This window comes from Lepus europaeus, chromosome 23, assembly GCF_033115175.1.
Source record: "Lepus europaeus isolate LE1 chromosome 23, mLepTim1.pri, whole genome shotgun sequence".
Classification (NCBI taxonomy): Eukaryota; Metazoa; Chordata; class Mammalia; order Lagomorpha; family Leporidae; genus Lepus; species Lepus europaeus.
This window is the reverse complement of record NC_084849.1, coordinates 25703409-25730000: the sequence shown is the minus strand read 5'-3', so window position 1 is coordinate 25730000 and position 26592 is coordinate 25703409. Positions and strand designations below refer to the sequence as shown.

Genomic DNA, 26592 nt, shown 5'->3' with positions numbered 1-26592 from the left:
ACAATGATAGGCAGGAAAAAAATTCAAGAGTTGATATGTTGTAGATGGAGCTGTGGAAGAAACAGTTTAATTTGTATTCATTTATTTTCATTTTATTTGAAAGGGAGAGAGACAAATGCAGAGAGAGAGAGAGAGAAAGAGAGAGAGGTCTTCCATCCACTGATTCATCCCTAAGTTATTTGCAATGGCTGAAGCCAGGAGCTGGGAACTCAGCCCAGGTCTCCCACGTGGCTGGCAGGAGCCCAGCTGCTTGCGCCTTCACCTGCTGCTTCCCAGGCAGCACGTCAGCAGGAAGCGGGGATCAGCAGTGGAGCCGACACTCAAACCCAGGCATTCCAATACGGGGTGCAGGCATCCCAAGAACCACTGTGTCAAACAACCACCCTGAAAATCGCATTTCCACGGAACTTCTTACACTGCTATTTGGGCAATAAGTACAAATTGGTTGGGGAAATCTGACCACGGAGTGGACAGGTCCACAGTTCCTTCTAGCTGCAGACTGTGCTGGGGCCTGGAATGTCTGGCACACCCCCAAGATCCCATGAGCAGTGGTTCTAGTGGTTCTAATTACCTGATCCGCACTCCAGTAGTAGAAGGTGAGGGAAGAGACACCGAAGATGAGTCCTGGCCAGGGGATGTCCCCAGAGACAGGATCACGGAAAATGTGGAAAGCATCTGGGCGAGGGAGGTAGCACTCCGGCTTGGCAGTCCAGTTGCCATCACTGATGACACTGGGGATGGCATCAAAGTACTTATTCAGCAGCTCCTGGTATCCTCCCACTGCAACAAAGGCTGAAAAAGATCACACTCGTCAGCTCCTTAAACAGAGTGTTCACATACCACTGAAGAACCAAGACGGCAAAACCAGACTCACTGGGATTGGTTGTGTCTCATCCATAAAGTACAGTGGAGTGACACAGTCCAGGCCTGATGTGCTAAGAGGAACAGGCCTTGGTGTTTGTGCACCCAGCACCTCTCTCTGCCTGCTTCTGGTCACAGAATCTCTGTTTCCAGTTGGATCCCATTCTGGGTGGTTTGGGCGGATCCAGTCAAGCTGCCTCCCATGCCAGTCCAGCATGGGACTCAGGCCTGGCCCACATTCCCTGTGTGCTGGGCACAAACTGACATATGAGGACTGGACGTGAGATCCAGGCTGGGCAAATCAGAGTTTGCTCCAGGATTCTTCTGCTGAAGGGACTGAGAATGACTGCTTCCCTCCACCAGGCTCTCAGGGACCATGATAGTTTGAAGCTCTTATGTCTACTTGGTTCACTCAGAATCCTGTTTTTTTTTTTTAAATTTATTTGAAAGACAGAGTTACAAAGAGAGGTAGAGACACACACAGAGAGAGGTCTTCCATCCACTGGTTCACTCCCCAGATGGATGCAATGGCCAGAGCTGTGTTTATCTGAATCCAGGAGCCAGGAGCTTCCTCTGGGTCTCTCACGTGGGTGCAGGGTCCCAAGCACTTGGGCCATCTTCTGCTGCTTTCTCAGGCACAGCATAGAGCTGGATCAGAAGTAGAGTGGCTGGGACTTGAACCGGAGCTCATATGGCATGCCGGCACTACAGGCAATGGCTTTACCTGCTACTCTATGGCACTGTGGCATAGTGGGTAAGGCCACCACCTGCAGCACTGGCATCCCATGTAGGGTGCCTGTTTGAGTCCCAGATGCTCGACTTCTGATCCAGCTCTCTGCTGTGGCCTGGGAAAGCAGTGGAGGATGGCCCAAGTCCTTGGGCCTGTGCACCCATGTGAGAGACCTGGAAGAAGCTCCAGTTTCTTGGATTTGAATCGGCCCAGCTCCAGCTATAGTGGCCATCTGGGGAATGAAGCAGTGGATGGAAGACCTCTCTCTCTCTCTGCCTCTGCCTCTCTGTAACTCTGCCTCTCAAATAAATAAATGTGTCTTTAAAAAATACATTATGTCATACATTTAAAAAATTTGCATATGCGAAGAATACATACAAAACATAGTCCTGGCTGTCTCTGGGAATAGAACTGAGGCACTGGTGGGACCAGTATTTCACTGTGTGCCCTTTTGTTTACTTAAAATCAAAATATACTTGCATGGGTTCCCATAATGACTAATTTTGAAGGACAGCATTCAATTGGATATATGATATTGTATACTTTAAAAGGAAAATTATAATTTTATTATTTCGTAAAGTTTACTTAACAAAAAGCTAACCAGAGAACCCCAATTAAAAATACTATTAGATTTCTCAGTGAAGAATATAGAATTATTTAAATATAAAGTTGCTCCCATTAAATGGAATATTCCACCAATTCTAAAGTTTATTTTATGGATGACACTATCAACTGGTGGGGTAGACTTGGCAGGTTTCTAAATTTGTTCTATTTAATACTAGCACATAATTAAACACAATAGCGTACCATGTTTTATAGTTTATAGCTTGTTGCTCAGTTAGTCACTGTTTCCCAGTGTAGTTAAAAATAAACCAATTCCTTGGACTATGGTTGAAATGTATTTTGTTGTCCTAGCAACAGAGCACTGAGTATACTGCATGGAGTACTAATGGTTACTGAGGAGTAAGACCGAAGACCAGTGATTCTATCTGTTCTCAGTCAGTGGAGCCCAAAAACATGCCCTGTGGAACCATAATCCTTCAGTAGTGCTCACATAGCATTCCAGGAACTTTTTACCACCAGAGCCAAGAGCTTTTCCTTCCAGATGTCTGCAAGACCAATCTCTGACTTATGGAATGGTGGGTGACACCAAGTTGTGAAGCTCATACTCTTGCGTTTGAAGAAACTTCCAGGTTAAGGCATCACCTGCCATTACAGGCACTGAAGTACGATGGCTCATATATTCGGCTTTGGTGTTAGAAAGATCCGGCTCAGGGTGTGTCGTGCTCTTGGTGTGTCTTGTGACTAAGTACTTGACTGAGATTCAGTTTCCTCATTGTAAGATGGGGATAGCAACAGTAAGCAGGCTGCTGGCAACTCATCCCATTAAATGAGGCAATATAGACAAATGCCTATATGGTACCTAGTACTCAATTCATAGCAGCTATTATGTCATAGTTATAATTCAATAAGTACTTATCTAGTAGGGACTTAATGCATCAGTTTGCACTTTGCATGTGTGTGGACACCACGGTTCTGGCTCTTTAGAAGTTTTAGATCTGAGGAGTATCATTTACTATGTGATGCAATCAGTGAGTAATTAAGATATGTACTCTGCACCTCAGTATTGGGTGGGGACTGTTCCAGGAAGCCCCCTGGATACCAAAATCCAAAGATGCTCAAATCCTTCATATGAAATGGCACATTGCTTGCATATAACTCATGCCTATCTTCCTATAGAGTTTAAATCATCTTTAGATTACTTACATTATCTAATATCATTAAAACACTATGTAAACAGTTATTATACTGTATTGTTTAGGGAATGACAAGTAAGAAAATTCTGCAAGTGCTTAGGACTGGTGCAATATTTTCCCCAAACATTTTTGATCTGTGGTTGGTTGAATCCATAGATGCAGAATCCATGAATATAGATGGTTGACTGTATTTTAAAAAATGTTAAGTTGTGTAGAAGTGATGTGAGTTGAGAGGAGAAAGATGGGTTTATAGAAGAATGATGGAATCACATCTCAGGGATGGCTCTTCCACTGACCCTGACAGCTGGACTGAATCAGGTTGATCAAAGGGACCCTCTACTGGAGAGGAGAAGCATGAACAAAGGCACCACGGTGGGAACGAGTGTGGTGAACCAAAGCACTGGAGTCTCTCATCTCCACTCCTGCTCCTCCACTTCTTTTTCTCTTGAAGTGAGCAGAAGTTTCCTTCCAATTTTTGTAAGACTTTCAATAATGACCTTGGGTTTAGAGGGCCACAGTCTCCTCAATCTGCCCCAGACAGCTTTAGCTTCAAAGATTTCACCCGCAGTCCCTGATCTTCTTCAGTTTACTTACCATAGCACATTAACAATAATGATCCCACAACCATAATGCTAGCATGTAAACAATTGGCAAAAGTCACAGCTGCCAATCCACCTGAAAGACAGAGAAAGCAAAGTCCACTTGCCTGTGTCTGCTGCAAGTTGCTTCGCATTACCTACCCCACGTGCCATGTTTCCCCAAGAACTCACACTCAGACTTTCTATGCCTTTAACTCAGTGCTTCTTACAGCTTATATTTAGGTTTGGTACATCCCATTTTCTCTCTTGAACGTCTTCACGATCTTTTGAGGGATTCTTATCTTGCTCGCCTATGTCCCAGTTTCCCTTTGCTGCCCACTTTTTAGGTGGATAAAAGCCTGAAAGTTTTCCCAGGCAAAAATGGACATCTCTCATCACAAAGGCTCAGTTTGGAAGCAACAGATAGCAGCATCTTTAGCCTCAAACTGCTAGATGCCAACAGTACCCCCTGGGCCCTGCTGTGACAACCACAACATCTCCAAATGTGATGAGATATACTCTGAGAAGCACGCTCCCTACCCTGATTGTCTCTACTTGGACTATGCCAGGGACACGTTCCAGCATCCAAGATTTGTACTATGGCTGGGAAAAAACAGTGACAAGAGCTCCCATTCTCAAAACCTAGAAAGAGGCTGCTGAGGCCAGAACTGTCTACATAACACATTCCACCTGAAGGCCTGACCACACTCTCATCCCCTTCCTGTGCTCCCTCTCTGTTACTTGTCTGCCTACAGCATCAGGCCCTGTCTGCCCCAAACACTATCACTGTTGTCTGTCACACCCTACAGAGAGACCCTGCTAGTCGGTCTGATGTCTAGTGGTCGGACCACTCAGTACCCCAGCCTTGGGGATTTTCACTGTTCATCCCCCCTGAGACCTTGGCAATGTGATCTACAGACGTGGGGAAATGCAAAAGCTGGAGGTTGCTGCCTCCTTGTCTTCTCACACTCCACAAAGCACTCGAGCATTTCTATCATATACGTCCCTGTGTGGTTACAGCAACCTCACCTGTGATGGTGTAAATGCTAGCAATGGCCAGCAAGACCAGAATGGCCAGGTACACGTCCATGCCCAAGATCATCCTCAGGAACATGGCACTGTGGCAGATCTCCAGCTGAAATGAGTACAAAGTCAACAAGCTGCACTTCTATTTCCAGCTGAATCAACCAGGAGCCCAGAAAGAACTTGACCTTGGAAGCTGCTTGACAGAGGCCGTCTTTAGCTACCATGTCCACTCTATCACCAGTGGGCTCTAAGTGAGACCTACTCAAGTTTTGGGCTCTACAAGTCTAGCCAAGGTCAGTACCTTCATGTTAACTCACTCAATTAACACAACGTAGCCTTTTCCACCCTGGAGTCTCAGACAGGGATGGATGCTCAAAGAGTTGTCCTTACAGTTCTGCCACTGGGAAGAGGCAATGGGGACAGCTTCTCAGCAGCCAGCGAGCCTTCTCTGTAAATGCCAGACTGCAAACGCTGTCACCAGCCGCAGAACATCTCTGCTTTTCAAAAGCCTTGACAGCTGTAAAAACCATCCTCCAGCTGAAGGGCTCTACAAAGCAGCTCATTAGCTGGATTGGCCTGCGAATGGGATTTGGTGACCCCTAGCTTAGTGGGCACTGATCTCCAAACATCTGCACATCATTTATCTAGCTAGCCTCTTGTTTTGTGATCCTGGTCTCCAAAGCCTGGGACCCAGTGGGCAGAGGTTCATCTGTCCACTCATTCACCACATGTTCCCTGAGTGCCAAGACACTCAGGAGTCAGAAGACACAGGGACGCTGCCCCTCAGTGGCTGTCTTCAAGGAATTTGTTTCATGAAGGAAACAGCAGTAATACACACTCCTCCTTCAGTTATTCAGAAACATGTATCTATCCAGCGCCTTGTGTGCTCAATGTGTGCTCAGCATGGGCCTTAAGCAATGAACAAGCCAGGCCAGGGCTTTGGTTTCAAGAAGTTTGCACTGCAGTGGAGACGACAGACAATAAGTAAACAAATCAATTACTCTCACCTGGTGTAAGAATGACTAAGAAAACCGAAACAGTAATGGAATAGAAACTGACCAGGCACATCTTTAGGAGGCCTCTCCAAGGAGCTAGTTGTTTCTCCTCCAAGGTGTGACGAAGAGCCAGTCACCCAGAAATCCAGAGAGAGAACATTCTAGACATGGTGCAGGGCTGCCTCAACATCTACTTCACAGGGCCCACAGGCTGTCTTCTCACCAACATCTGTAGTTTCATTATCTACTTTTTACACTTGGCTTCAACTGGGAATAAACTTACTGCTTTGAGAGACTCAAGAGGGCAGGCAACATGGCTAGAGTAGGGCGAGGAAAGGGGAGGAGATAAGGGCCCTGGGCCAGAGAGACAGGCGAAGGCTCAAGCAGGATGGTCTTTGAAAGACACAGCAAGGGGTTTGAGTTTTCTTGTAAGGCTGATGGTAACTTCCGGGTTGTTCATAGCACATCACCTAAGGACAAGGTCAATTAGTTGTAGAACACCACGGCATTTGGGCCAGGCCCATCTAATGATATGAGATGGGGGAGGGGAATACAGAGGAGAGACCTGTAGCTTATACATCTGGTGCAGCCATGTATTATTGAGGTATTTTCCCTCTTCTGTGGCTTAGTCATAGAGGCCAACAAGTAACGTATGAGGACTCAGAGTAGACTGCTAGAATGAATCTAGCATGATCCTAAATCCTGCCTTCTGATTTAATTCTCTTTCTTGGGCAGTCTTGTGCATAACTCACCGAGATCCTATTGAAGACATAGAGGAATAAATACAGAACAGAGATGAGGATCTGGATCCGGAAACTCCCAAACCTCTTCCTCAAATATTCTGGCATTGTCACCACCTGTACAAACAATGAGCGATGTCACCATCAGACAGTGAGGGCAGAAGAGACAGATCTGTAGGAATGAAGCTCGCTCACCAAGTGTCAGAGACCCAGCCAGTGGTGGGCGGGGCCTAGTGGTCACCGCCCGTGACACCTGTTAAGATGGGAGGGCTAAGGAAGGTGAGGCAATATCATTGTCTTCAAGAAGCCTAGAACCCAGCTTTCTGTGCAATATGCAGAATGCAGAAGGGAATCCAGCTAGTTGAACACGTCTAACGAGGACAGATCACTTGGATGGAACAGTCGCAGAGCCAGAGCAAGGGCTTTATCACAGACAACAAAGATAGCACAGGCTATCTGAGGGAGATGAAACTTGACACTCAGCCCTCTGACCTGTGCTCTGTGCCAGCACAGCTATGGTGTGCCAAACGACCCCTCTCTGTTTCTCCACTGTCTCGGGCTGTGAGCAGCACAAGGGCTGGAACTGTGTCCTCTGTTCGCTATGCTCAAGGGCCTCGCAGACTGCCTGGCTCGTGTAGGTGAGTAAACACTCCGTGAGTGACCATCATTGTGCCTTTGGCTTTGTCTTCGTGGGCTCTTGTCTGTGGGGCTCTGCATGTGTTTTAGTGCTAACTCAAATTCCATCTGCTTTATTAAGACTTTCCTGGGGGCTTCACAGTGATCATATACCCTCTTCTGAACACCTACAGCTCTTATTATTCTCACCTTCCACTTGGCCCAAAATTATGTACTGCCCTAAATGGCTCACTGTCTCAAGAAGGTTCTAGGCTTCCCAGCTATTTTACACTTAGTACATACCCTACGCTGCCAGGGCTGCTGTAACAAAACAGGACAGGCTGGACGGCTTAAACAACAGACATGTATTTTCTCACAGTTCTGGAGGTTGGAGGTTCAAGGTGCTGGCAAGATGTGCTTCTTCTGAGGGCTCTGATGGAAGTGTCATGGCAGGCAGACTCTCCTGGCTTTGTGCCGGGTCTCTTCTTCCTATGTCTTCACATCATCTTCCCTCTGTGCTTGGCTGTGCCCAGATTTCCTCTTTTTTCAATGTCGTATTGGACTAGGGCCCACATTTAAATGGAATTACTTCCGTAAAGACCTTATCTCAAAATACGGTCACATTCTGAGGTGGCTCTTCTGGTCTTATGGCTTCACAATGGCAAAGGTTGTACTTCAAGGCAAACACATCTTTCAAACTTATACCACCCACTCCACTATTTATTTTTAAAATTGTAACAGTGTGTGTCAATGCATCATTTACACAGAGTGAGGTTCTCCCATTTTAAGTGTACAGTTTGATGAGTTTGCATAATGTTTAATCATTACCATATGCACAAGAAAAAGCATTTCTAACATCCCCATAAAGTCCCCACAAAGCCACTTGATTTTTAAGTTAAGGCCTTCCCTCTACCCTGGTCCCAGACGACAGGTGTGAGCTGTCACCACAGATCTGTCTTTTTTAGAAATTCAAACAGAAAGGCTTACACAAAATGGATCTTCTTTTAGTCTAACTTCTTTCACTTGGCATGATGTTTCTGAGACTCATCCATGTGAGGCATTTCTGCACTCCTGTGCTGAGTGGTATAGCATATCCCATGTTATTCATTCTGATTGCAACTCAGATTCTTTCTAGGTTTTGCTATTATGAATAAAATTGCTATGAAGCTTCATGTACAAATCTGTGTGGATTAGGTTTTGGTTTCTTGGGAGTAAATGCCTAGGAATAGAATGGCTGGGTCATAAGGTTTAATTTGTTACGAGACTGCCAAATCGTTTTCCAACATGACTAATGTAGCTCAAGACATATACGAGCTCCCCTCTTGCTCCACAACCTCTCCAACTCTTGGTAGTTTGAGTCTTTTTCGTCTTAGCCATTCTAGAGGGTGTACACTGTAAGTATTTTTAAATTCTCTGAGTATTATGATGTTTTGATATCTTAAAAAACCCTTCTGGTTGGCAGACTGCCCTTCTCATGAGCCAATTCTTAGACAACAAAAGCAGGAACACGCCTTTGAAAGGCAAACTAACCAATCCAGAGTCAAACTTCCCTTCTCTGGCCCATGCACACCAGGACACAATATTCTTCTGACTTAATTATCCCAGGAACAAGTGCCAGGCAACCAGAGACCAACCCTTCAGTCCAAAGCCCACTAACATAACTCAAACTAGCCTTAATTGTGCATTCTTCCGTGTCTTGCCTTTCCTGCAGAAACCCCCAAAATGGCAGTGGCCTAAACCCCTCCCTTTACTCCTGTCTTCTGCCTCCTGAGCACTCTGATATCTTTCTCCCATGGCCTTGCATGATGTGGCCTGCTGTTCCTGATGTCTTGAGGACCTCTGAGTATAATTTGATTCAGCAGCTTTTCATTACTGCATGAAACACCCAACACAGGCTACCTATGGAGGAAAGAGGTTTATTTTTGCTTATGGTTCTAGAGATTCAAGTCCAAGACTGGGTGGCCCACTGGTTGGGCATCTATTGAAGCTGGAGGATGTGAAGTGTGGAGGAATGACTACATGGTGAGCCAGGAAGCAGGGAGGAGGAGGAGAGGGAGTTGGGAGAGAAACAGAAAGAGAGACATAGAGAGATTGGGCCTAACTCAGCTTTTTACAACCAACCCTCTTGTGAGAACTACCTTTTGAGGGCATGCTGCCAATGACCTAACAACATCCCATGAGGCCCACCTCCTAAACATTACAATTGGATTAAATTTCTACCCTCTCAGTATCATTAACTTATGACTTTGGGGGCTTAAAGTCCAGCGTAAGTTTGGGAGCCAAATCATGTTTAAACCATAGCAATAATTAACTTTCTTTTTTCCTGAGCCTCTACTGAGTCTCCTCTTGAAGCTGCACCCAACTGACCAGCACATAGGAATATAAATGAGTGTGGACTTATATCTTACTGGATTAATATTTTCCTAATGGCTAACAATGGCATTTTTTCATGTGACTTCGCCATTTGCATTATTTCCGTCAATGAAATATCTGTTAAACCTTCTTCTTATTGAGTTGTGAGCTTTTAAAAAATATACTAGTAAGAGCAAGCATTTAGTGAAGTAGTTTAGATACCCTATCCCACATTGGAGTGTCTGGGTTCAATTTCTGGCTGGAGCTCCTGACTCCAGCTTCCTGCCAATGCGGACCATGGGAGGCAGCAGTGTTGGATCAAATTACTGGATTCCTGCTTCCCATGCAGGAGACCTGGATCGTGTCCAGCTCCTGACAGCTGTGGGCATTTGGGTAGCAAACTACTGGATGGGAGCTGTTTGTGTCTCTATCTCTCAAACAATAAAAAATATGAGTGTATTTTCTGGGTATGTGTTTTATTACAGATTAACTGTAACCTACCTCATCCAATAATTCTGCTTCAAGTGTTGTTCACTTTTTTAAAAGACTTATTTATCTGAAAGGTAGAGTGACCGAGAGAGAGAAGGAGAGACAGAGTGAGAGATCTTCCATCTGCTGTTTCATTCCCCAAACAGTCACAACAGAGTGCTGGGCCAGGCAGGAGCCAGAAGCCATGAACTCCATCCTAGTCTCCCATGAGGGTGGCAGGAACCCAAGTACTTGGGCCATCTTCCACTGCCTTCACAGGAACGTTAGCAGGAAGCTGGATTGGAAATGGACTAGCTGGGACTTACACCAGCTATTCCAACATGAGATGCTGGCTTTGCAAGTGGCAGCTTAACCTGCTAAGCCACAACACTGGGCGCAAAGTTTTGTAAAAATATTTCCTCCTAGACTCTAGCTTAGCTTTTCATTTTCTTAACAATAGCCTTGAAAGAGTAAACATTTACATTTCAACTAAGTCCAATAAATCAGTTTCTTTCTTTATTGTTTGTGCTTTTTGTATTGTTAAGAAATTAGTAACTATCCAATCAACTTGATTTTTGAAGAATGCTTTCATTGGATATAGAATTCTTGGTTGATAGTTTTTTCTTTCTTTCAACATTCTGAATGTGTCATTCTCATGAGTTCTGGTCTCTATTGTTTCTGAGGAAAAGTCAGTCACTAATGGGTTATTTTTCTTTTACTGTTTTTGATGTTTTCCCTTGGTTTTGGCTTTCAGCAGTTTCAGTATGTTGAACCTAGGAGTGACTTTATGCTTATTTTAATAGGTGTTTGTTAAACTTCTTGGATCTGTAAATTAGTATTTTCTACCAAATCTGGGAAATTCTCAGTCATTGTTTCTTCAAAACATTTTCCCTGCTTCCTTCTCTTGCTACTCATTCTAGAATTCTGATTACATGTATTTGGACTGCTTGATATGGTACCACAGACCTCTGAGTTTTTTTTTTTTTTTTTTTTTGACAGGCAGAGTGGATAGTGAGAGAGAGACAGAGAGAAAGGTCTTCCTTTTTGCCGCTGGTTCACCCTCCAATGGCCGCTGCGTTCGGCGCATCTCGCTGATCCGAAGCCAGGAGCCAGGTGCTTCTCCTGGTCTCCCATGCGGGTGCAGGGCCCAAGGACTTGGGCCATCCTCCACTGCCTTCCCGGGCCATAGCAGAGAGCTGGCCTGGAAGAGGGGCAACCGGGATAGAATCCGGCACCCCAACCGGGACTAGAACCTGGTGTGCCGGTGCCGCAAGGCGGAGGATTAGCCTGTTAAGCCACGGCGCCGGCCCTCTGAGTTTTTTTTTAAGATTTATTTACTTATTTGAAGGTCAGAGTTGCACAGAGAGAGGAGAGGCAGAGAGAGAGAGAGAGAGAGAGAGAGAGAGAATGTCTTCCATCCACTGGTAGCTGCAATGGCAAGGGCAAAGAGAGACTGAAGCTAGGAGCTAGGAGCTAGGAGCTTCATCTGGGTCTCCCATGTGGGTGGCAGAGTCCCAAGCACTTGGACCATCTTCCACTGCTTTTCTCAGGCCGTCAGCACCCATATGGGATGCCAGTGTCATAGGTGACATAGCTTTACCTGCTGTGCCACACACCAACACCAAATCCTGAGTGTTATTATATTAAAATTATCTTCTCTTCTGCCATCTTAATTCTGCTGTTAAGCCCCACTTGTTAATTTTTCATCTCAATTCCTCTGCTTTTCAACTACAGAATTGCCATTTAGTTCCTATGCTTTTCAACTACAGAATTGCCATGTAGTTTTGGTTTCTTTGTTGACAGCCCCAATTTACTCATTCATTAACACCATGTTTTCCTTTACATTTTGTCCATTATTATTTTTTTTTTTGACAGGCAGAGTGGACAGTGAGAGAGAGAGACAGAGAGAAAGGTCTTCCTTTTGCCGTTGGTTCACCCTCCAATGGCCGCCGCGGTAGCGCGCTGCAGCCGGCGCACCGCGCTGTTCCGATGGCAGGAGCCAGGTGCTTATCCTGGTCTCCCATGGGGTGCAGAGCCCAAACACTTGGGCTATCCTCCACTGCACTCCCTGGCCACAGCAGAGAGCTGGCCTGGAAGAGGGGCAACCGGGACAGGATCGGTGCCCCGACCGGGACTAGAACCCGGTGTGCCGGCGCCGCAAGGCGGAGGATTAGCCTGTTGAGCCACGGCGCCGGCCCATTTTGTCCATTATTAACATCTGGGCCCCTACAGAACCAATTTCTATTTATTGCTTTTTTTTCTGCTGGACGGTATGTTGCAATTATTTTCTCCTTTCTTGGTATGTCTAGTAATTTTTTGGTGGAAAGCTGGCCATCCTAGATAATATAAGGTAGCACTTTAGAACCTTGTTTTGTTCTCCTTGGAATTACTATTTCTTGTTTCAGTAGACAATTAACTTGCCAGAACTCACACTGCAAAATCTTCCAAGCCATTTCCCCTACATCTGTGATGTGCAGAGCTCATGTTTCTGCCTGCCTTTTCAGCTTCCAGTTGCTTGCTAGTTTAGCTGGCCCTCAGGAGGTTTCCTCTGCACCTGTGAGGTTTGGTAGTCAGCCAAGGATTTGGGCAAAAATCACACCTAGATTGGAGAGTTAACCCTCTTTTTGTTTCCCTTATTTGTGGATCTCTCCACTAAATTTTCAGATGCTTTGTCAATCCTCAATTCTGTCCTCAAACCAGTAATACTTCTGCCTACACTGTATGGGTTGGGGCATGTAGTCAGTTAAAGGCACAGTAAACTCACAAAACTCATCAAGTGCAGTTATGTCTTTCACACAGACCTCCCTCTTTTTTTTTTTTGACAGATAGAGTTAGAGAGAGAGAGAGAGACAGAGAGAAAGGTCTTCCTTTTCTGGTGGTTCACCCCACAAATGGCTGCTACGGCTGGCTGCGCCGATCAGAAGCCAGAAGCCAGAAGCCAGAAGCCAGAAGCCAGAAGCCAGAAGCCAGGTGCTTCCCCCTGGTCTCCCATACAGGTACAGGGCCCAAGCACTTGGGCCATCCTCCACTGCCTTCCCGGGCCACAACAGAGAGCTGGACTGGAAGAGGAGCAACCAGGACAGAATCCGGCACCCCAACTGGGACTAGAGCCTGGGGTGCCGGTGCCACAGGCAGAGGATTACCCAAGTGAGCCATGGCACAGGCCACAGACCTCCCTCTTGTTCCTTCCTTTTTCTGTTTGAGTTCTCCAGGGTCTCATACATGCACATGGGTGTTAGTGGTCAGTCAGGGATCTAGGATTTACAAGTCTTATTTAAAAATCTTCACCATCTCAAGGACATAGATATTCTATACTTTCTTATCAAAGTTAACATTTTTGGCCTATTTATTTTTTTTATTTTTTTTATTTTTATTTTTTTTTATTTTTGACAGGCAGAGTGGACAGTGAGAGAGAGAGACAGAGAGAAAGGTCTTCCTTTGCCGTTGGTTCACCCTCTAATGGCCGCTGCGGTAGCGTGCTGCAGCCGGTGCACCGCGCTATTCCGATGGCAGGAGCCAGGTGCTCATCCTGGTCTCCCATGGGGTGCAGAGCCCAAACACTTGGGCCATCCTCCACTGCACTCCCTGGCCACAGCAGAGAGCTGGCTTGGAAGAGGGGCAACCGGGACAGGATCGGTGCCCCGACCGGGACTAGAACCCGGTGTGCCGGCGCCGCAAGGCGGAGGATTAGCCTGTTGAGCCACGGCGCCGGCCTTTTTGGCCTATTTAAGTCTTTGATAAATCTAAAATTATTTTTGTGTAGTGTAGGGCTCCAGTTTTGTTTTTTTTATATGATAATTACCCACCCCTCCTGGCCACAGTGATCTGCAGGGCCATAATGTCACAAGTCAATGTCCACAGCTATGAGTATTTCTGTACTTTCCCCTTCCATTTGTCAGTGAGCCGATTCCTGTGACAATATTATATGGCATTTAATATTACAGCTTTGTAGTGAGTCTTGACATTTGGTAGAGCAACTCTTTCTTCTTTTCCTCTGATAGGCATTATCTTTGTTATTCTTACACTTTTGCTATTCTACCTATATTTTACAATCAACTTGTTGAGTTCCTAAAAAAAAATCCTGTTTGGATTTTGTTTGGAATCATGTCCCATGCACAGACCAATCTGGAGAGAACAGATTTTTTAAGGTATTATATCTTCCAGTCATTAACATATAGTTGGCCCTGTAAATGTGCAAGTTCTACATCTGTACATGGAACCAAATACAAATTGAATACAAACATACATATGTTTATATATATATGATATAGATATACAAACATACACAAAATTGCATCTGTACTGGACATGCATAACTTTTTTCTTGTCATTATTCTTTTTTATTTAGTAAACATAAATTTCCAAAGTACAGTTTATGGATTACAATGGCTCCCCCCCCATAATTTTCCTCCCACTCGCACCCCTCCCATCTCCTGCTCCCTCTCCCATTCCATTCACATCAAGATTCATTTTCAATTATCTTTATATACAGAAGATCGATTTAGTATATATTAAATAAAGATTGCATCAGTTTGCAGCCACACAGAAACAGAAAGTGTAAAATACTGTTTCAGTACTAGTTATAGCATTACTTCACATTGGACAACACATTAAGGACAGATCCCACCTGAGAAGTAAGTACACAGTGACTCCTGTTGTTGACTTAACAATTTGACACTCTTTTTTTTTGACAGGCAGAGTGGACAGTGAGAGAGAGAGAGACAGAGAGAAAGGTCTTCCGTTTGCTGTTGGTTCACCCTCCAATGGCTGCTTTGGCCAATGCACTGCGGCCAGTGCATCATGCTGATCTGAAGCCAGGAGCCAGGTGCTTCTCCTGGTCTCCCATGCGGGTGCAGGGTCCAAGCACTTGGGCCATCCTCCACTGCACTCCTGGGCCATAGCAGAGAGCTGGCCAGGAAGAGGGGCAACTGGGACAGAATCTGGTGCCCCGACCGGGACTAGAACCCGGTGTGCTGGCGCTGCAAGGCAGAGGATTAGCCTATTGAGCCACGGTGCCAGCCCATTTGACACTCTTGTTTATGGTGTCAGTAATCTCCTTAGGCTCTAGTCATGAGTTGCCAAGGCTATGGAAGCCTTTTGAGTTCGCTGACTTCGATCTTATTCCAACAGGGTCATAGTCAAAGTGGAAGTTCTCTCCTCCCTTCAGAGAAAGGTACCTCCTTCTTTGATGACCCCGTTCTTTCTACTGGGTTCTCACTTGCAGAGACCTTTCATTTAGGTCTTCTTTTTTTTTTTCCAGAGTGTATTGGCTTTCCATGCCTAAAATACTCTCATGGGCTCTTCAGCCAGATCCGAATGCCTTAAGGGCTGATTCTGAGGCCAGAGTGCTGTTTACAACATCTGCCATTCTATGAGTCTGCTGTGTAGCCCGCTTCCCATGATGGATCGTTTTCTCCCTTTTTGATTCTATCAGTTAGTATTAGCAGACACTAGTCTTGTTTATGTGATCCCTTTGACTCGTAGACCTATCATTATGATCAATTGTGAACTTAAATTGATCGCTTGGACTAGTGAGATGGCATTGGTACATGCCACCTTGATGGGTTTGTATTGGAATCCCCTGGCATTTCTAACTCCACCATTTGGGGCAAGTCTGATTGTGCATGTCCCAAATTGTACCTCTCCTCCCTCTCTTATTCTCACTCTTATATTTAACAGGAATCACTTTTCAGTTAAATTTAAACACCTAAGAATAATTGTGTGTTAATTACAGAGTTCAACCAATAGTACTAGAGCAAAACAAAACAAAAATACTAAAATGGATAAAGTATTACATTGTACATCAACAGTCAGGACAAGAGCTGATCAAGTCACTGTTTCTTTTCTTTCTTTCTTTCTTTCTTTCTTTCTTTCTTTCTTTCTTTCTTTCTTTCTTTCTTTCTTTTTTTTTTTTTAACAGACAGCGTGGACAGTGAGAGAGAGAGACAGAGAGAAAGGTCTTTCTTTGCTGTTGGTTCACCCTCCAATGGTCGCCGTGGCTGGTGCGCTATGGCCGGTGCACTGCGCTGATCCAAAGGCAGGAGCCAGGTGCTTCTCCTGGTCTCCCATGGGGTGCAGGGCCCAAGCACTTGGGCCATCCTTCACTGTACTCCCGGGCCATAGCAGAGAGCTGGCCTGGAAGAGGGGCAACAGGGACAGAATCCGGTGCCCCGACCGGGACTAGAACCCAGTGTGCTGGCGCCGCTAGGCGGAAGATTAGCCTGTTGAGCCATGGCGCTGGCCAAGTCACTGTTTCTCATAGTGTCCATTTCACTTCAACAGGTTTCCCCTTTGGTGCTCAGTTAGTTGTCGCCGATCAGGGAGAACATATGATATTTTTCCCTTTGGGACAGGCTTAATTCACTCAGCATAATGTTTTCCAGATTCCTCCATTTTGTTGCAAATGACCGGATTTCATTGTTTTTGACTGATTTATAGTATTCTATGGAGTACCTGTCCCATAATTTCTTTATTCAGTCTACTGTTGATGGGCATTTCGGTTGGTTCCAGGTCTTAGCTATTGTGAATTGAGCTGCAATAAACATTAATGTGCAGACAGCATTTTTTTTTTTTTGCCAATTTAATTTCCTTTGGGTATATTCCAAGGAGTGGTATGACTGTGTTGTATGGTAGGGTTATATTCAGGTTTCTGAGGAATCTCCAGACTGACTTCCATAGTGGCTTAACCAGTTTGCATTCCCACCAACAGTGGGTTAGTGTCCCTTTTTCCCCACATCCTCTCCAGCATCTATTGTTGGTAGATTTCTGGATGTGAGCCATTCTCACCGGGGTGAGGTGAAACCTCATTGTGGTTTTGATTTGCATTTCCCTGATTGCTAGTGATCTTGAACATTTTTTCATGTGTCTGTTGGCCATTTGGATTTCCTCTTTGGAAAGATGTCTGTTGAGGTCCTTGGCCCATCTCTTAAGTGGGTTGTTTGTTTTGATGTTGTGGGGTTTCTTGATTTCTTTGTAGATTCTGGTTATCAACCCTTTATCTGTAGTATAGTTTGCAAATATTTTTCCCATTCTGTCGGTTGCCTCTTCACTCTCCTGACTGTTTCTTTCACAGTACAGAAACTTCTCAATTTGATGCAATCCCAAATGTTAATTTTGGCTTTGACAGCCTGAGCCTCCAGGGTCTTTTCTAGGAAGTCTTTTATGGTACCTATATCTTGCAGGGTTTCTCCAATACTCTCTAATAATTTGATGGTGTCAGGTCATAGATTTAAGTCTTTAATCCATGTTGAGTGAATTTTTGTGTAAGGTGAAAGGTAGGGGTCTTGCTTCACGCTTCTGCACGTGGAAATCCAATTTTTCCAGCACCATTTATTAAATAGACTATCCTTGCTCCAGGAACTGGTGTTAAATCCTTGATCAAATATAAGTTTGCTGTAGATGTTTGGATTATGAGCATGGAAGATTTCTCCATTTTTTGGTATCCACTTCTATTTCTTTCTTTAAGGTTTTGTAGTTTTCATCGTAGAGATCTTTAACGTCCTTGGTTAAGTTTATTCCAAGGTATTTGATTGTTTTTGTAGCTATTGTGAATGGGATTGATCTTAGAAGTTCTTCCTCAGCCGTGGCATTGCCTGTGTATACAAAGGCTGTTGATTTTTGTGCATTGATTTTATATCCTGCTACTCTTTGATGAGTTCCAGTAGTCTCTTAGTAGAGTTCCTTGGGTCCCCTAAATAAAGAATCATATCATCTGCAAAGAGGGATAGTTTGAGTTCTTCCTTCCCAATTTGTATCCCTTTAATTTCTTTTTCTTGCCTAATAGCTCTGGCTAAAACTTCCAGAACTATATTGAATAGCAGTGGTGAGAGTGGGCATCCCTGTCTGGTACCAGATCTCAGCGGAAATGCTTCCAACTTTTCCCCGTTCAATAGGATGTTGGCCATGGGCTTTTCATATATTGCTTTGATTGTATTGAGGAATGTTCCCTCTATACCCAGTTTGCTTAGAGTTTTCATCATGAAAGGGTGTTGTATTTTATCAAATGCTTTCTCTGCGTCTATTGAGAGAATCATATGGTTTTTCTTCTGCAGTCTGTTAATGTGGTTATCACGTAGATTGTTTTGCGAACGTTGAACCATCCCTGCATACCAGGGATAAATCCCACTTGGTCTGGGTGGATGATCTTCTGATGTGTTGTTGCATTCTATTGGCCAGAATTTTATTGAGTATTTTTGCATCTATGTTCATCAGGGATATTGGTCTGTAATTCTCTTTCAATGCTGCATCCTTTTCTGGCTTAGGGATTAAGGTGATGCTGGCTTCATAGAAAGAATTTGGGAGGATTCCCTCTTTTTTGATTGTTCTGAATAGTTTGAGAAGAATTGGAGTTAGTTCTTCTTTAAATGTCTTGTAGAATTCAGCAGTGAATCCATCTGGTCCTGGGCTTTTCTTTGTTGGGAGGGCCTTTATTATTGTTTCAATTTGTGTCTCAGTTATGGGTCTGTTTAGGTTTTGTATGTCTTCCTGGTTCAATTTAGGTAGGTTGCATGTGTTCAGGAATCTATCCATTTCTGATAGATTTCCCTGTTTGCTGGCATACAAGTCCTTGTAGTAATTTCTGATGATTCTTTTTACTTCTGTAGTGCCTGTTGTTACATTCCCTTTTTCATCTCTGATTTTATTGATTTGGGTCTTTTCTCTTCTTTTTTTAGTTAGTTGGGCCAATGTGGTGTCAATTTTGTTTATTTTTTCAAAAAACCAGCTCCTCATTTGGCTGATTTTTTGTAATTTTTTTTTGATTCAATCCTGTTGATTTCTTCTCTGATTTTAATTATTTCTCTTCTCCTACTAGACTTGGGACTGGTTTGCTGCAGCTTTTCTAGATCCTTGAGATGAATTGAAAGCTCATCTATTTGGTGCCTTTCCAATTTCTTGATGTAGGCACCTATTGCTGTAAACTTTCCTCTTAACACTGCTTTTGCTCTATCCCATAGATTTTGATATGTTGTGCTGTTATCCTCATTTACTTCCAGAAAGTTTTTTATTTCTCTTTTGATTTCTTCTATGATCCAGTGTTCATTCAGGAGCATGTTGTTCAATCTCCATGTAGTTGCATATGCTCTAGGGATTCCTGAGTTGCTAATTTCCAACTTCATTCCACTATGGTCTGAGAAGCTGCATCGTATGATTCTAATTCTTTTGAATTTGCTGAGACTTGCCTTATGGCCTAGTATGTGGTCAATCCTAGAATAGGTTCCATGTACTGCTGAGAAGAATGTCAATTATTTAAGTGTAGGATAAAAAGTTCTGTAGATATCTGTTGGATCCATTTGGGCTATAGTGTCGTTTAAATCTACTGTCTCCTTGTTGATCTTCTGTCTGGTTGATGTGTCTGTTTCTGAGCGTGGAGTATTGAAGTCCCCCAGTACTAATATATTGGAGTCTAAGTCTCCCTTTAAGTCCCTTAACAAATCTTTTAAATAAACCGGTGCCCTGTAGTTAGGTGCATATACATTGATAATCGTTACATCTTCCTGTTGAATGGATCCCTTAATCATTATATAGTGTCCCTCTTTGTCTCTCTTACCAGTATTTGTGTTAAAGTTTATGTTGTCCGATACTAAGATGGCTATGCCCGCTCTTTTTTCATTTCTGTTGGCATGGAATATCTTTTTCTAGCCTTTCACTTTTAGTCTGCATGCATCTTTGTTGGAAAGATATGTTTCTTGTAAGTAGCGAATAGATGGGTTTTGTTTCTTAATCCATTCAGCCAATCTGTGTCTTCTAACTGGAGAATTGAGGCCATTAACATTCAATGCGACTATTTTGTTTAAAGAATAATGACCTTTCATGCATTTTAGGACTCACGGAAATCAGTACATGCATCAAGAGGTGGAAATTTACCTTGCCCTCCAGGACATTTTTAGTACACAGGCAATTCGTGGAAGACAACTACTACAGAGAATCCCTTAACTGACAATGAGCACTCACCTCAGCCTTGATGTAAACAGGAAGAATCACCCAGCCAAGAACACAGAGCTGAATTATAGACTGAAACCGAGAGGAACAAACACTGAGTCAGGGCCCATTCAGGCAGCTCCTAAGTAAGATGCAAGCTCATTAGCTTTTGACCCTAACGAGTGAGTTACAGTGGGACCTTAGAGAAGCAGGCCCTGTATGCAGTCCCAGCACCGCAAATCTAACTTTCGGGCACATCATGATCTTCGTGATAAGAGGGTCCATTCTGGGGATTCATTAACCACTTTTCAAGGTTATTAGATTTGATTTATTATTCTCCTAATTCCAGATAGGAATAAAGGTAGCTCATAATTAAATTTGAAAGCTAGATTTAAAAAAGAGAAGCAAAATCAGAAACCATTCCATGAAAAAGGAGAGAAACTAGGCCGGCGCAGTGGCTCAATAGGCTAATCCTCCACCTTGCGGCGCCGGCACACCAGGTTCTAGTCCCGGTTGGGGCACCGATCCTGTCCCGGTTGCCCCTCTTCCAGGCCAGCTCTCTGCTGTGGCCAGGGAGTGCAGTGGGGGATAGCCCAAGTCCTTGGGCCCTGCACCCCATGGGAGACCAGGAGAAACACCTGGCTCCTGCCATCGGATCAGCACGGTGCACCGGCCACAGCGCGCTACCGCGGCGGCCATTGGAGGGTGAACCAATGGCAAAAGGAAGACCTTTCTCTCTGTCTCTCTCTCACTGTCCACTCTGCCTGTCAAAAAAAAAAAAAAAAAAAAGAAACAAGAAACTATACCAAAATTTCATGCAATTGAAATGAAGTAATGAGTTAGGCTCTGACTTTCTCTACAAAGAAAAGGTACAATGAGTTGAATGTAAGAGGACAGGAGATGTTTAAAAATCTGGGAGGTGATGAAGAACAAGGATTCTTATTAGGTTTTCACTCTTTGCTCTTTACAGTCTGTAAGAAATAAAATGAGGGTCAGAGAGTATGGAGTTTTCAGATTTATCAAAAAAAAGCCAAATGATTTATAGAGACAAATTATTTATAATTTAGACTTCCTATAATAAATCTATTCTATGAAGATGAAATAAACAATCTAACATTCCATAAAATTTATGGTTGAAACCTGGTATTTCTGGAAGAATAATTAGGAGATCTGTAGTAAACATTTAGGAGATTTGTAGTTGAGTATCTCAAAGTGCTTAGCCGATCCCATTTTTGATACGTTGTGCAAAACACAAAACATACACACACAGATATGTGTGTATATATCTGTACATACACTCATAATATAATTAACATACACAAATGTACATATATGCATTTATTTAAATGTTAAAATCATGTTTTCTCTACCTGACTAATATCCTAGCATTTGTTTCTTTTTTTAAGGTTTATTTATTTACTTGAGAGCAGAATTACAGGTAGAGAGAGATATATAAATATATATGAAATATATAAATATATATTATAAGTAATATTTTATATATATATATATATATATATATAGAGAGAGAGAGAGAGAGAGAGGGAGAGAGAGAGAGAGAGGAGAGAGGAAGGGATCTTTTATCTGCTGGTTCACTCCCCAAAAGGTCGCAATGGCTGGAGCTAGGCCAATCCAAGCCAGGAGCTTCCTCTGGGTCTCCTACATGGGTTCAGGGGCCCAAGTGTTGGGCCTTCCTCCGATGCCTTCCCAGGCCATCAGCAGGTAGCCTTGTTGGAAGTGGAGCAGCTGGGACTCGAATCAGTGCCTAAATGGGATGCCAGCACTGCAGGTGGAGGCTTAACCTACTACACCACAGTGCTGGCCCCAGTTCACACCCCAAGTGGTGACAATGGCCAGGGCTGGCCCAGGTTGAAGCCAGGATCTTCTTCCAGGTCTCCCATGTGGGTGCAGGGCGCCAAGTACTTGGTCCATCTTCCAATGCTCTACCAGGCACATTAGCAGAGACCAGGATGGGAAGTGGAGTAGCCAGGACTCAACTAGTGCCCATATGGGATGCCAGCATCACAGGCAGTGGTCTAATCCCCTATGCCACAGTGCTGGCCCCATGTAAAGTTTTTATGTGTATGAATTTCAGCTGGACAACGACAAAGGTGAAGGATGATTGCTGTGAAAGAGAGCTACTCACGATCCACTGGAAGGTACCAATAACAATCCCCGAAGCTGCTCCTTTCCAAGGCAGGCCCATGAAGTGACCACTGCTGATATTTGAGGCATAAAGGGACGCACCTATCTGAAAAGCAAGAGATGATTACATATCAGAACTATTAGTCCATCTGTAAGAATACATTTTTCACAAATGTAAATTCCCATGGAACTTCACATTTTCTCAAAAGGCATTAATCCCCTGGGTAGAATTCCCATTCATGCTTCTTCTATACAACTCCTACCATTAATTAGAAGACAAGTGAAGAAGGAGAAAGTGAAAAAAAGAAGATAGCCTGCCGGGACGGAGTAGATAGAGCTCCCACCTGCTGATTCACTCCACAAAAGCCCACAGCAGCCAGGACTGGCCAAGCCAAAGCAGGGAGCCAGCAACTCACTTCAGATCTCCCATGTGCGTGGCAGGAACCAAATGACTTGAGCCATCACCACTGCCCCCCAGGATGTGCACAGCAGGAAGCTGGGGTCAAAGCTACAGCAGTGTTTTGAACCCAGATACTCTGGTAAGAGATGTGAGCATCTTCACTGTTACCCCAAACACCTACTCCAGACAGCCAGTCTTATGCTGCCATTCTCCACAATGTCCACTGGTGTACTTGCAACTCCCCAGTGCAGAATGTGAGCAGCTATGTGACTTGTTTGAAATAATTAATAAATGTTAACAACCTAACTGATTATGTGTAAGACACTAGTTAAAACAAGGTACATGAATATGATGAAATACAATGTAGCATACAAAAATAAGGTAGCTCTATTATGTGACAAAAATGATAATATATACTACATAATCTCATTAATTCTACGTGTCTATGACACTTGTGAACACATTTAGATATGCAGGATAGTGACTTTGGCAGTATATAGAACAAAATTCTTCTGGGACTAGAATTATGGTGATAAAGATGAAGTAGGGAGAAAATGTCAAGTTCTGTACTTGAACTGTAACATTTGTTTTCTTACAGCCAGCAACTGTCACATTCAAAATAAAATAAATTCCTAGAGGCATTTAAAAAGGAACAAAATACCTCCCAAGGCAATAATAACTTTTGAATGGAGTGGAAGTAACCACTCCATTCAAAACCAAAACTTGGCACCTGTGTTGTGGCATAGCAGGTGAGGCTGCTGCCTGTAACGCTGGTATCCCACGTGGGTGCCGGTTCAAGTCCTGGCAGCTCCACTTCTGGTCCCCCTCCCTTAGGAAATGGCCTAAGTGCTTGGGCCCCTGTACCCTTGTAGGAGATCCAGAAGAAGCTTCTGACTCCTGGCTCCCGATTAGCTCAGCTCCAGCCATTGTGGCCATTTGTGGGGGTGAACTAGTGGACGGAAGAGCTCTCTCTGTGTCTCTCCCTCCCTCTCCTTCTGTAACTCTGCCTTTTAAATAGATAAATAAATATTCCAAAAAAACAAGCAAAAAAATCCAAACCCAACTCTTGGGGCGGGTGTTGTGGCAGTGAATTAAGCTGCTGCCTGTTAACGCCAGCATTCCATATGAACACTGGTTTGAGTTCCTGCTGTTCCACTTATAATCCAGCTCCCTGATGATGCGCCTGGGAAAGCAGCAGAAGATGGCCCAAGTACCTGGGCCCCTGTCACCCATGTGGGAGACCCAGATGGAGCTTCTGGGTCTTGGATTCAGCCTGGTCCAGCCCTGGCTGATGTGGCCATCTGGGGAGTGAACCAGTGGATGGAAGATCTTTGTCTCCCCCTCTCTATGAAACTTTGCCTTTCAAATGAAAAAAAAAAAAAAACCAAAAAATAAATATTATGCTTTTGATACGAGGCACATGTAAAACTAAGTTATTAAGAAAGGTTGAGGGGCCAGTGCTGTGGCACAGTGGGTTAAAGCACCAGCTTGAAGTGCCGGCATCCCATATGGGCACCAGTTTGAGTCCTGGCTGCTCCACTTCTGATCCAGCTCTCTGCTATGGCCTGAGAAAGCCGTAGAAGATGGCCCAAGTCCTTGGGCCTCTGCACCTGCATGGAAGACCTGGAGGAAGAACCTGGCTTTGGATCAGCTCAGCTTCAGCTGTTGCGGCCATCTGGGGACTGAACCAGTGGATGGAAGACCTCTCTCTGTCTCTACCTCCCTCTGTAACTTTGTCTTTCAAATAAATATAATAAATCTTAAACAAAAAAAAAAAAAAGAAAGGTTGAGGGGCAGGCATTTAGTGTAGCAATGAAGATGCTGCTTGGGATGGTCACCTCTTATATTAGAGTTGGACACTAGCCATGCAAAAACTTTTTTTAAAAAAATTTATTTTATTTATTTGAAAGAGTTACAGAGAGAGAGAGAGAGAGAGAGAGATAAAGAGAGGTCTTCCATCCACTGGTTCACTTCCCAGATGGCTGCAACAGCCAGAGCTGAGATAATCTGAAGCCAGGAGACCAAGGGCCATTGTCTGGGGCTTTCCCAGGCCATAGCAGAGAGCTGGATCAGAAGTGGAGCAGGCGGGACTCGAAGTGGTGCCCATGTGGGATATTGGCACTGCAAGTGACAGCTGTGCCCACTACGCCACAGTGCCAACTCTGAGGTGTCTTTTTTTTTTTTTAAGATTTTTATTTATTTATTTGAGAGGTAGAGTTACACACAGAGAGAGGGAAAGACAGATAGGTCTTCTGTCCGCTGGTTCACTCTCCAAATGGCCTCAACAGCTGAGCCACACAATTAGCGGTGCCAATCTGAAACCAGGAGCCAGGAGTTTCTTCCGGGTCTCCCATGTGGGTGCAGGGGCCCAAGCACCTAGACCATCTTTTACTGCTTTCCCAGGCCACAGCTGAGAGCTAGATCGGAAATGAAGCAGCTGGGACTTGAATCGGTGCCCATACGGGATGCCGGCGCTGCAGGCTGGGGCTTTAACCCACTGTGCCACAGTGCCGGCCCCCGGGTTTCACTTCCAATCCAGATTCGTGGTAACATACACCTTGGGAGGCAGCAGATGATGGTTTAGGTAGCTGGCTCTCTACCACCCACGTGAGAGATGTGGACTGAGTTCCTGGCTTTTGGTTTTGGCCTGGCCTAGCCCTAGCTGTTGTGGATACCTGGGGAGTGAATCCGTGGATGGAAGCTCTTCCTCTGTTTCTCTGCCTTTTAAATGAAAATGAAAATTTTAAAAAGGCTTCAAACAACAAAGCCTTTTAGGTGAATGAAAACGAAAGAACAGAGCACTGATAATGTTAATACAAGATAAAGTATTATACAAGAACAAAAGTATTAAACAAAAGATTTTTTAAAAAGATTTATTTATTTATTTGAAAGGCAGAGTTACAGAGAGGCACACAGAGAGAGGTCTTCCAATGGCTGGTTCACTCCCCAGATGACTACAATGGCCACAGCTGTGCAGATCTGAAGCCAGGAGCCAAGAGCCTTCTCTGGATCTCCAATGCTGGTGCAGGGGCCCAAGGACTTGGGTCATTTTCTACTGCTTTCTCAGGCCATAGCAGAGAGCTGGATCAGAAATGGAGCAGCTGGGACTCGAGCTGGTGCCCCAATGGGATGCTGGCACTGTAGATGGCAGCTTTACCGGCTATGCCACAGCACTGGCCCCAACAAAGAAATTTTTTAAAAATAACTACCCAAGGTAAAATGTACAAATTAGACATAGGTCAGAATATGCATGTATCAAATGGGAATAAGTGGGCATGGGAATAAGTGCTGCGGAGGTCACTGGGGTTCCTGGCAAAAACCACTGATACCCAGCAGCTATCTGCTGGTTGAATAAAAATACAAAAAGAAGCGTGATGAGATTTTTCTTTCATTCCAATTTCCTTTAAATATGCTACAATACAGTTTATTCATTAAGCAATAATTATATTGAAAAGTCACAGCAAAGAAAATAATAAATTGTAACACTGATATGTAAACACTGGGAATCATTAAACCATGTTGATATGTTTTGAAAACCCCCTCAAGTGTTTCATACTTGTAAGACACAGGCTGGTGGTTCCCATTTTTCTGGGTACTGAAAACATGACTTTAAGGTCAAAGACAAGTTCAGACAAAAAAATAGAAATGGACTGGTGTGGCATAGCCGGTAAAGCCGCCACCTGTGATGCCATCATACCATATGAATGCCAGTTCAAGTTCCAGCTGCTCCCACTTCCAATCCAGCTCCTGGCTAATGTGCCTGGGAAAAGCAGTAGAAAATTGCCAAGTGCTTTTGCTCCTTCCACCCATGAGGGAGACCCAGAAGAAGCTCCTGGCTCTTGGCTTCGGCCAGGCCCAGCCCCAGCCATAGCGGCCATCTTTGGAGTGAGCCAGCAGATGGAACCCTCTCTCTTTGTAACTTTGAATTTCAAATAAATAATCTTAAAAAGAAAAAAAAAAGACTGGAGGCCTTGTAGCCAAGAAAGAGATCCTGGTGATAAGGGTCC

At 44.2% G+C, this 26592-nt stretch overlaps 1 protein-coding gene across 1 annotated transcript in view; it reads right to left on the bottom strand.

The window, feature by feature from the left end:
• Window positions 1-22261, bottom strand: part of LOC133752048 (sodium/glucose cotransporter 1-like) — a 57262-nt gene extending 35001 nt beyond the window's left edge. The window contains exons 1-6 of the mRNA XM_062182326.1: window positions 22187-22261; window positions 20074-20133; window positions 6700-6804; window positions 4956-5061; window positions 3943-4023; window positions 572-792 (exon numbers count right to left, since the gene is read on the bottom strand). Of these exons, the coding sequence (XP_062038310.1) occupies window positions 572-792; window positions 3943-4023; window positions 4956-5061; window positions 6700-6804; window positions 20074-20133; window positions 22187-22246 (633 nt within the window). The 5' untranslated portion in view covers window positions 22247-22261. The remainder of the gene's footprint in view (window positions 1-571; window positions 793-3942; window positions 4024-4955; window positions 5062-6699; window positions 6805-20073; window positions 20134-22186) is intronic.
• Window positions 22262-26592: the final 4331 nt, after the last annotated feature.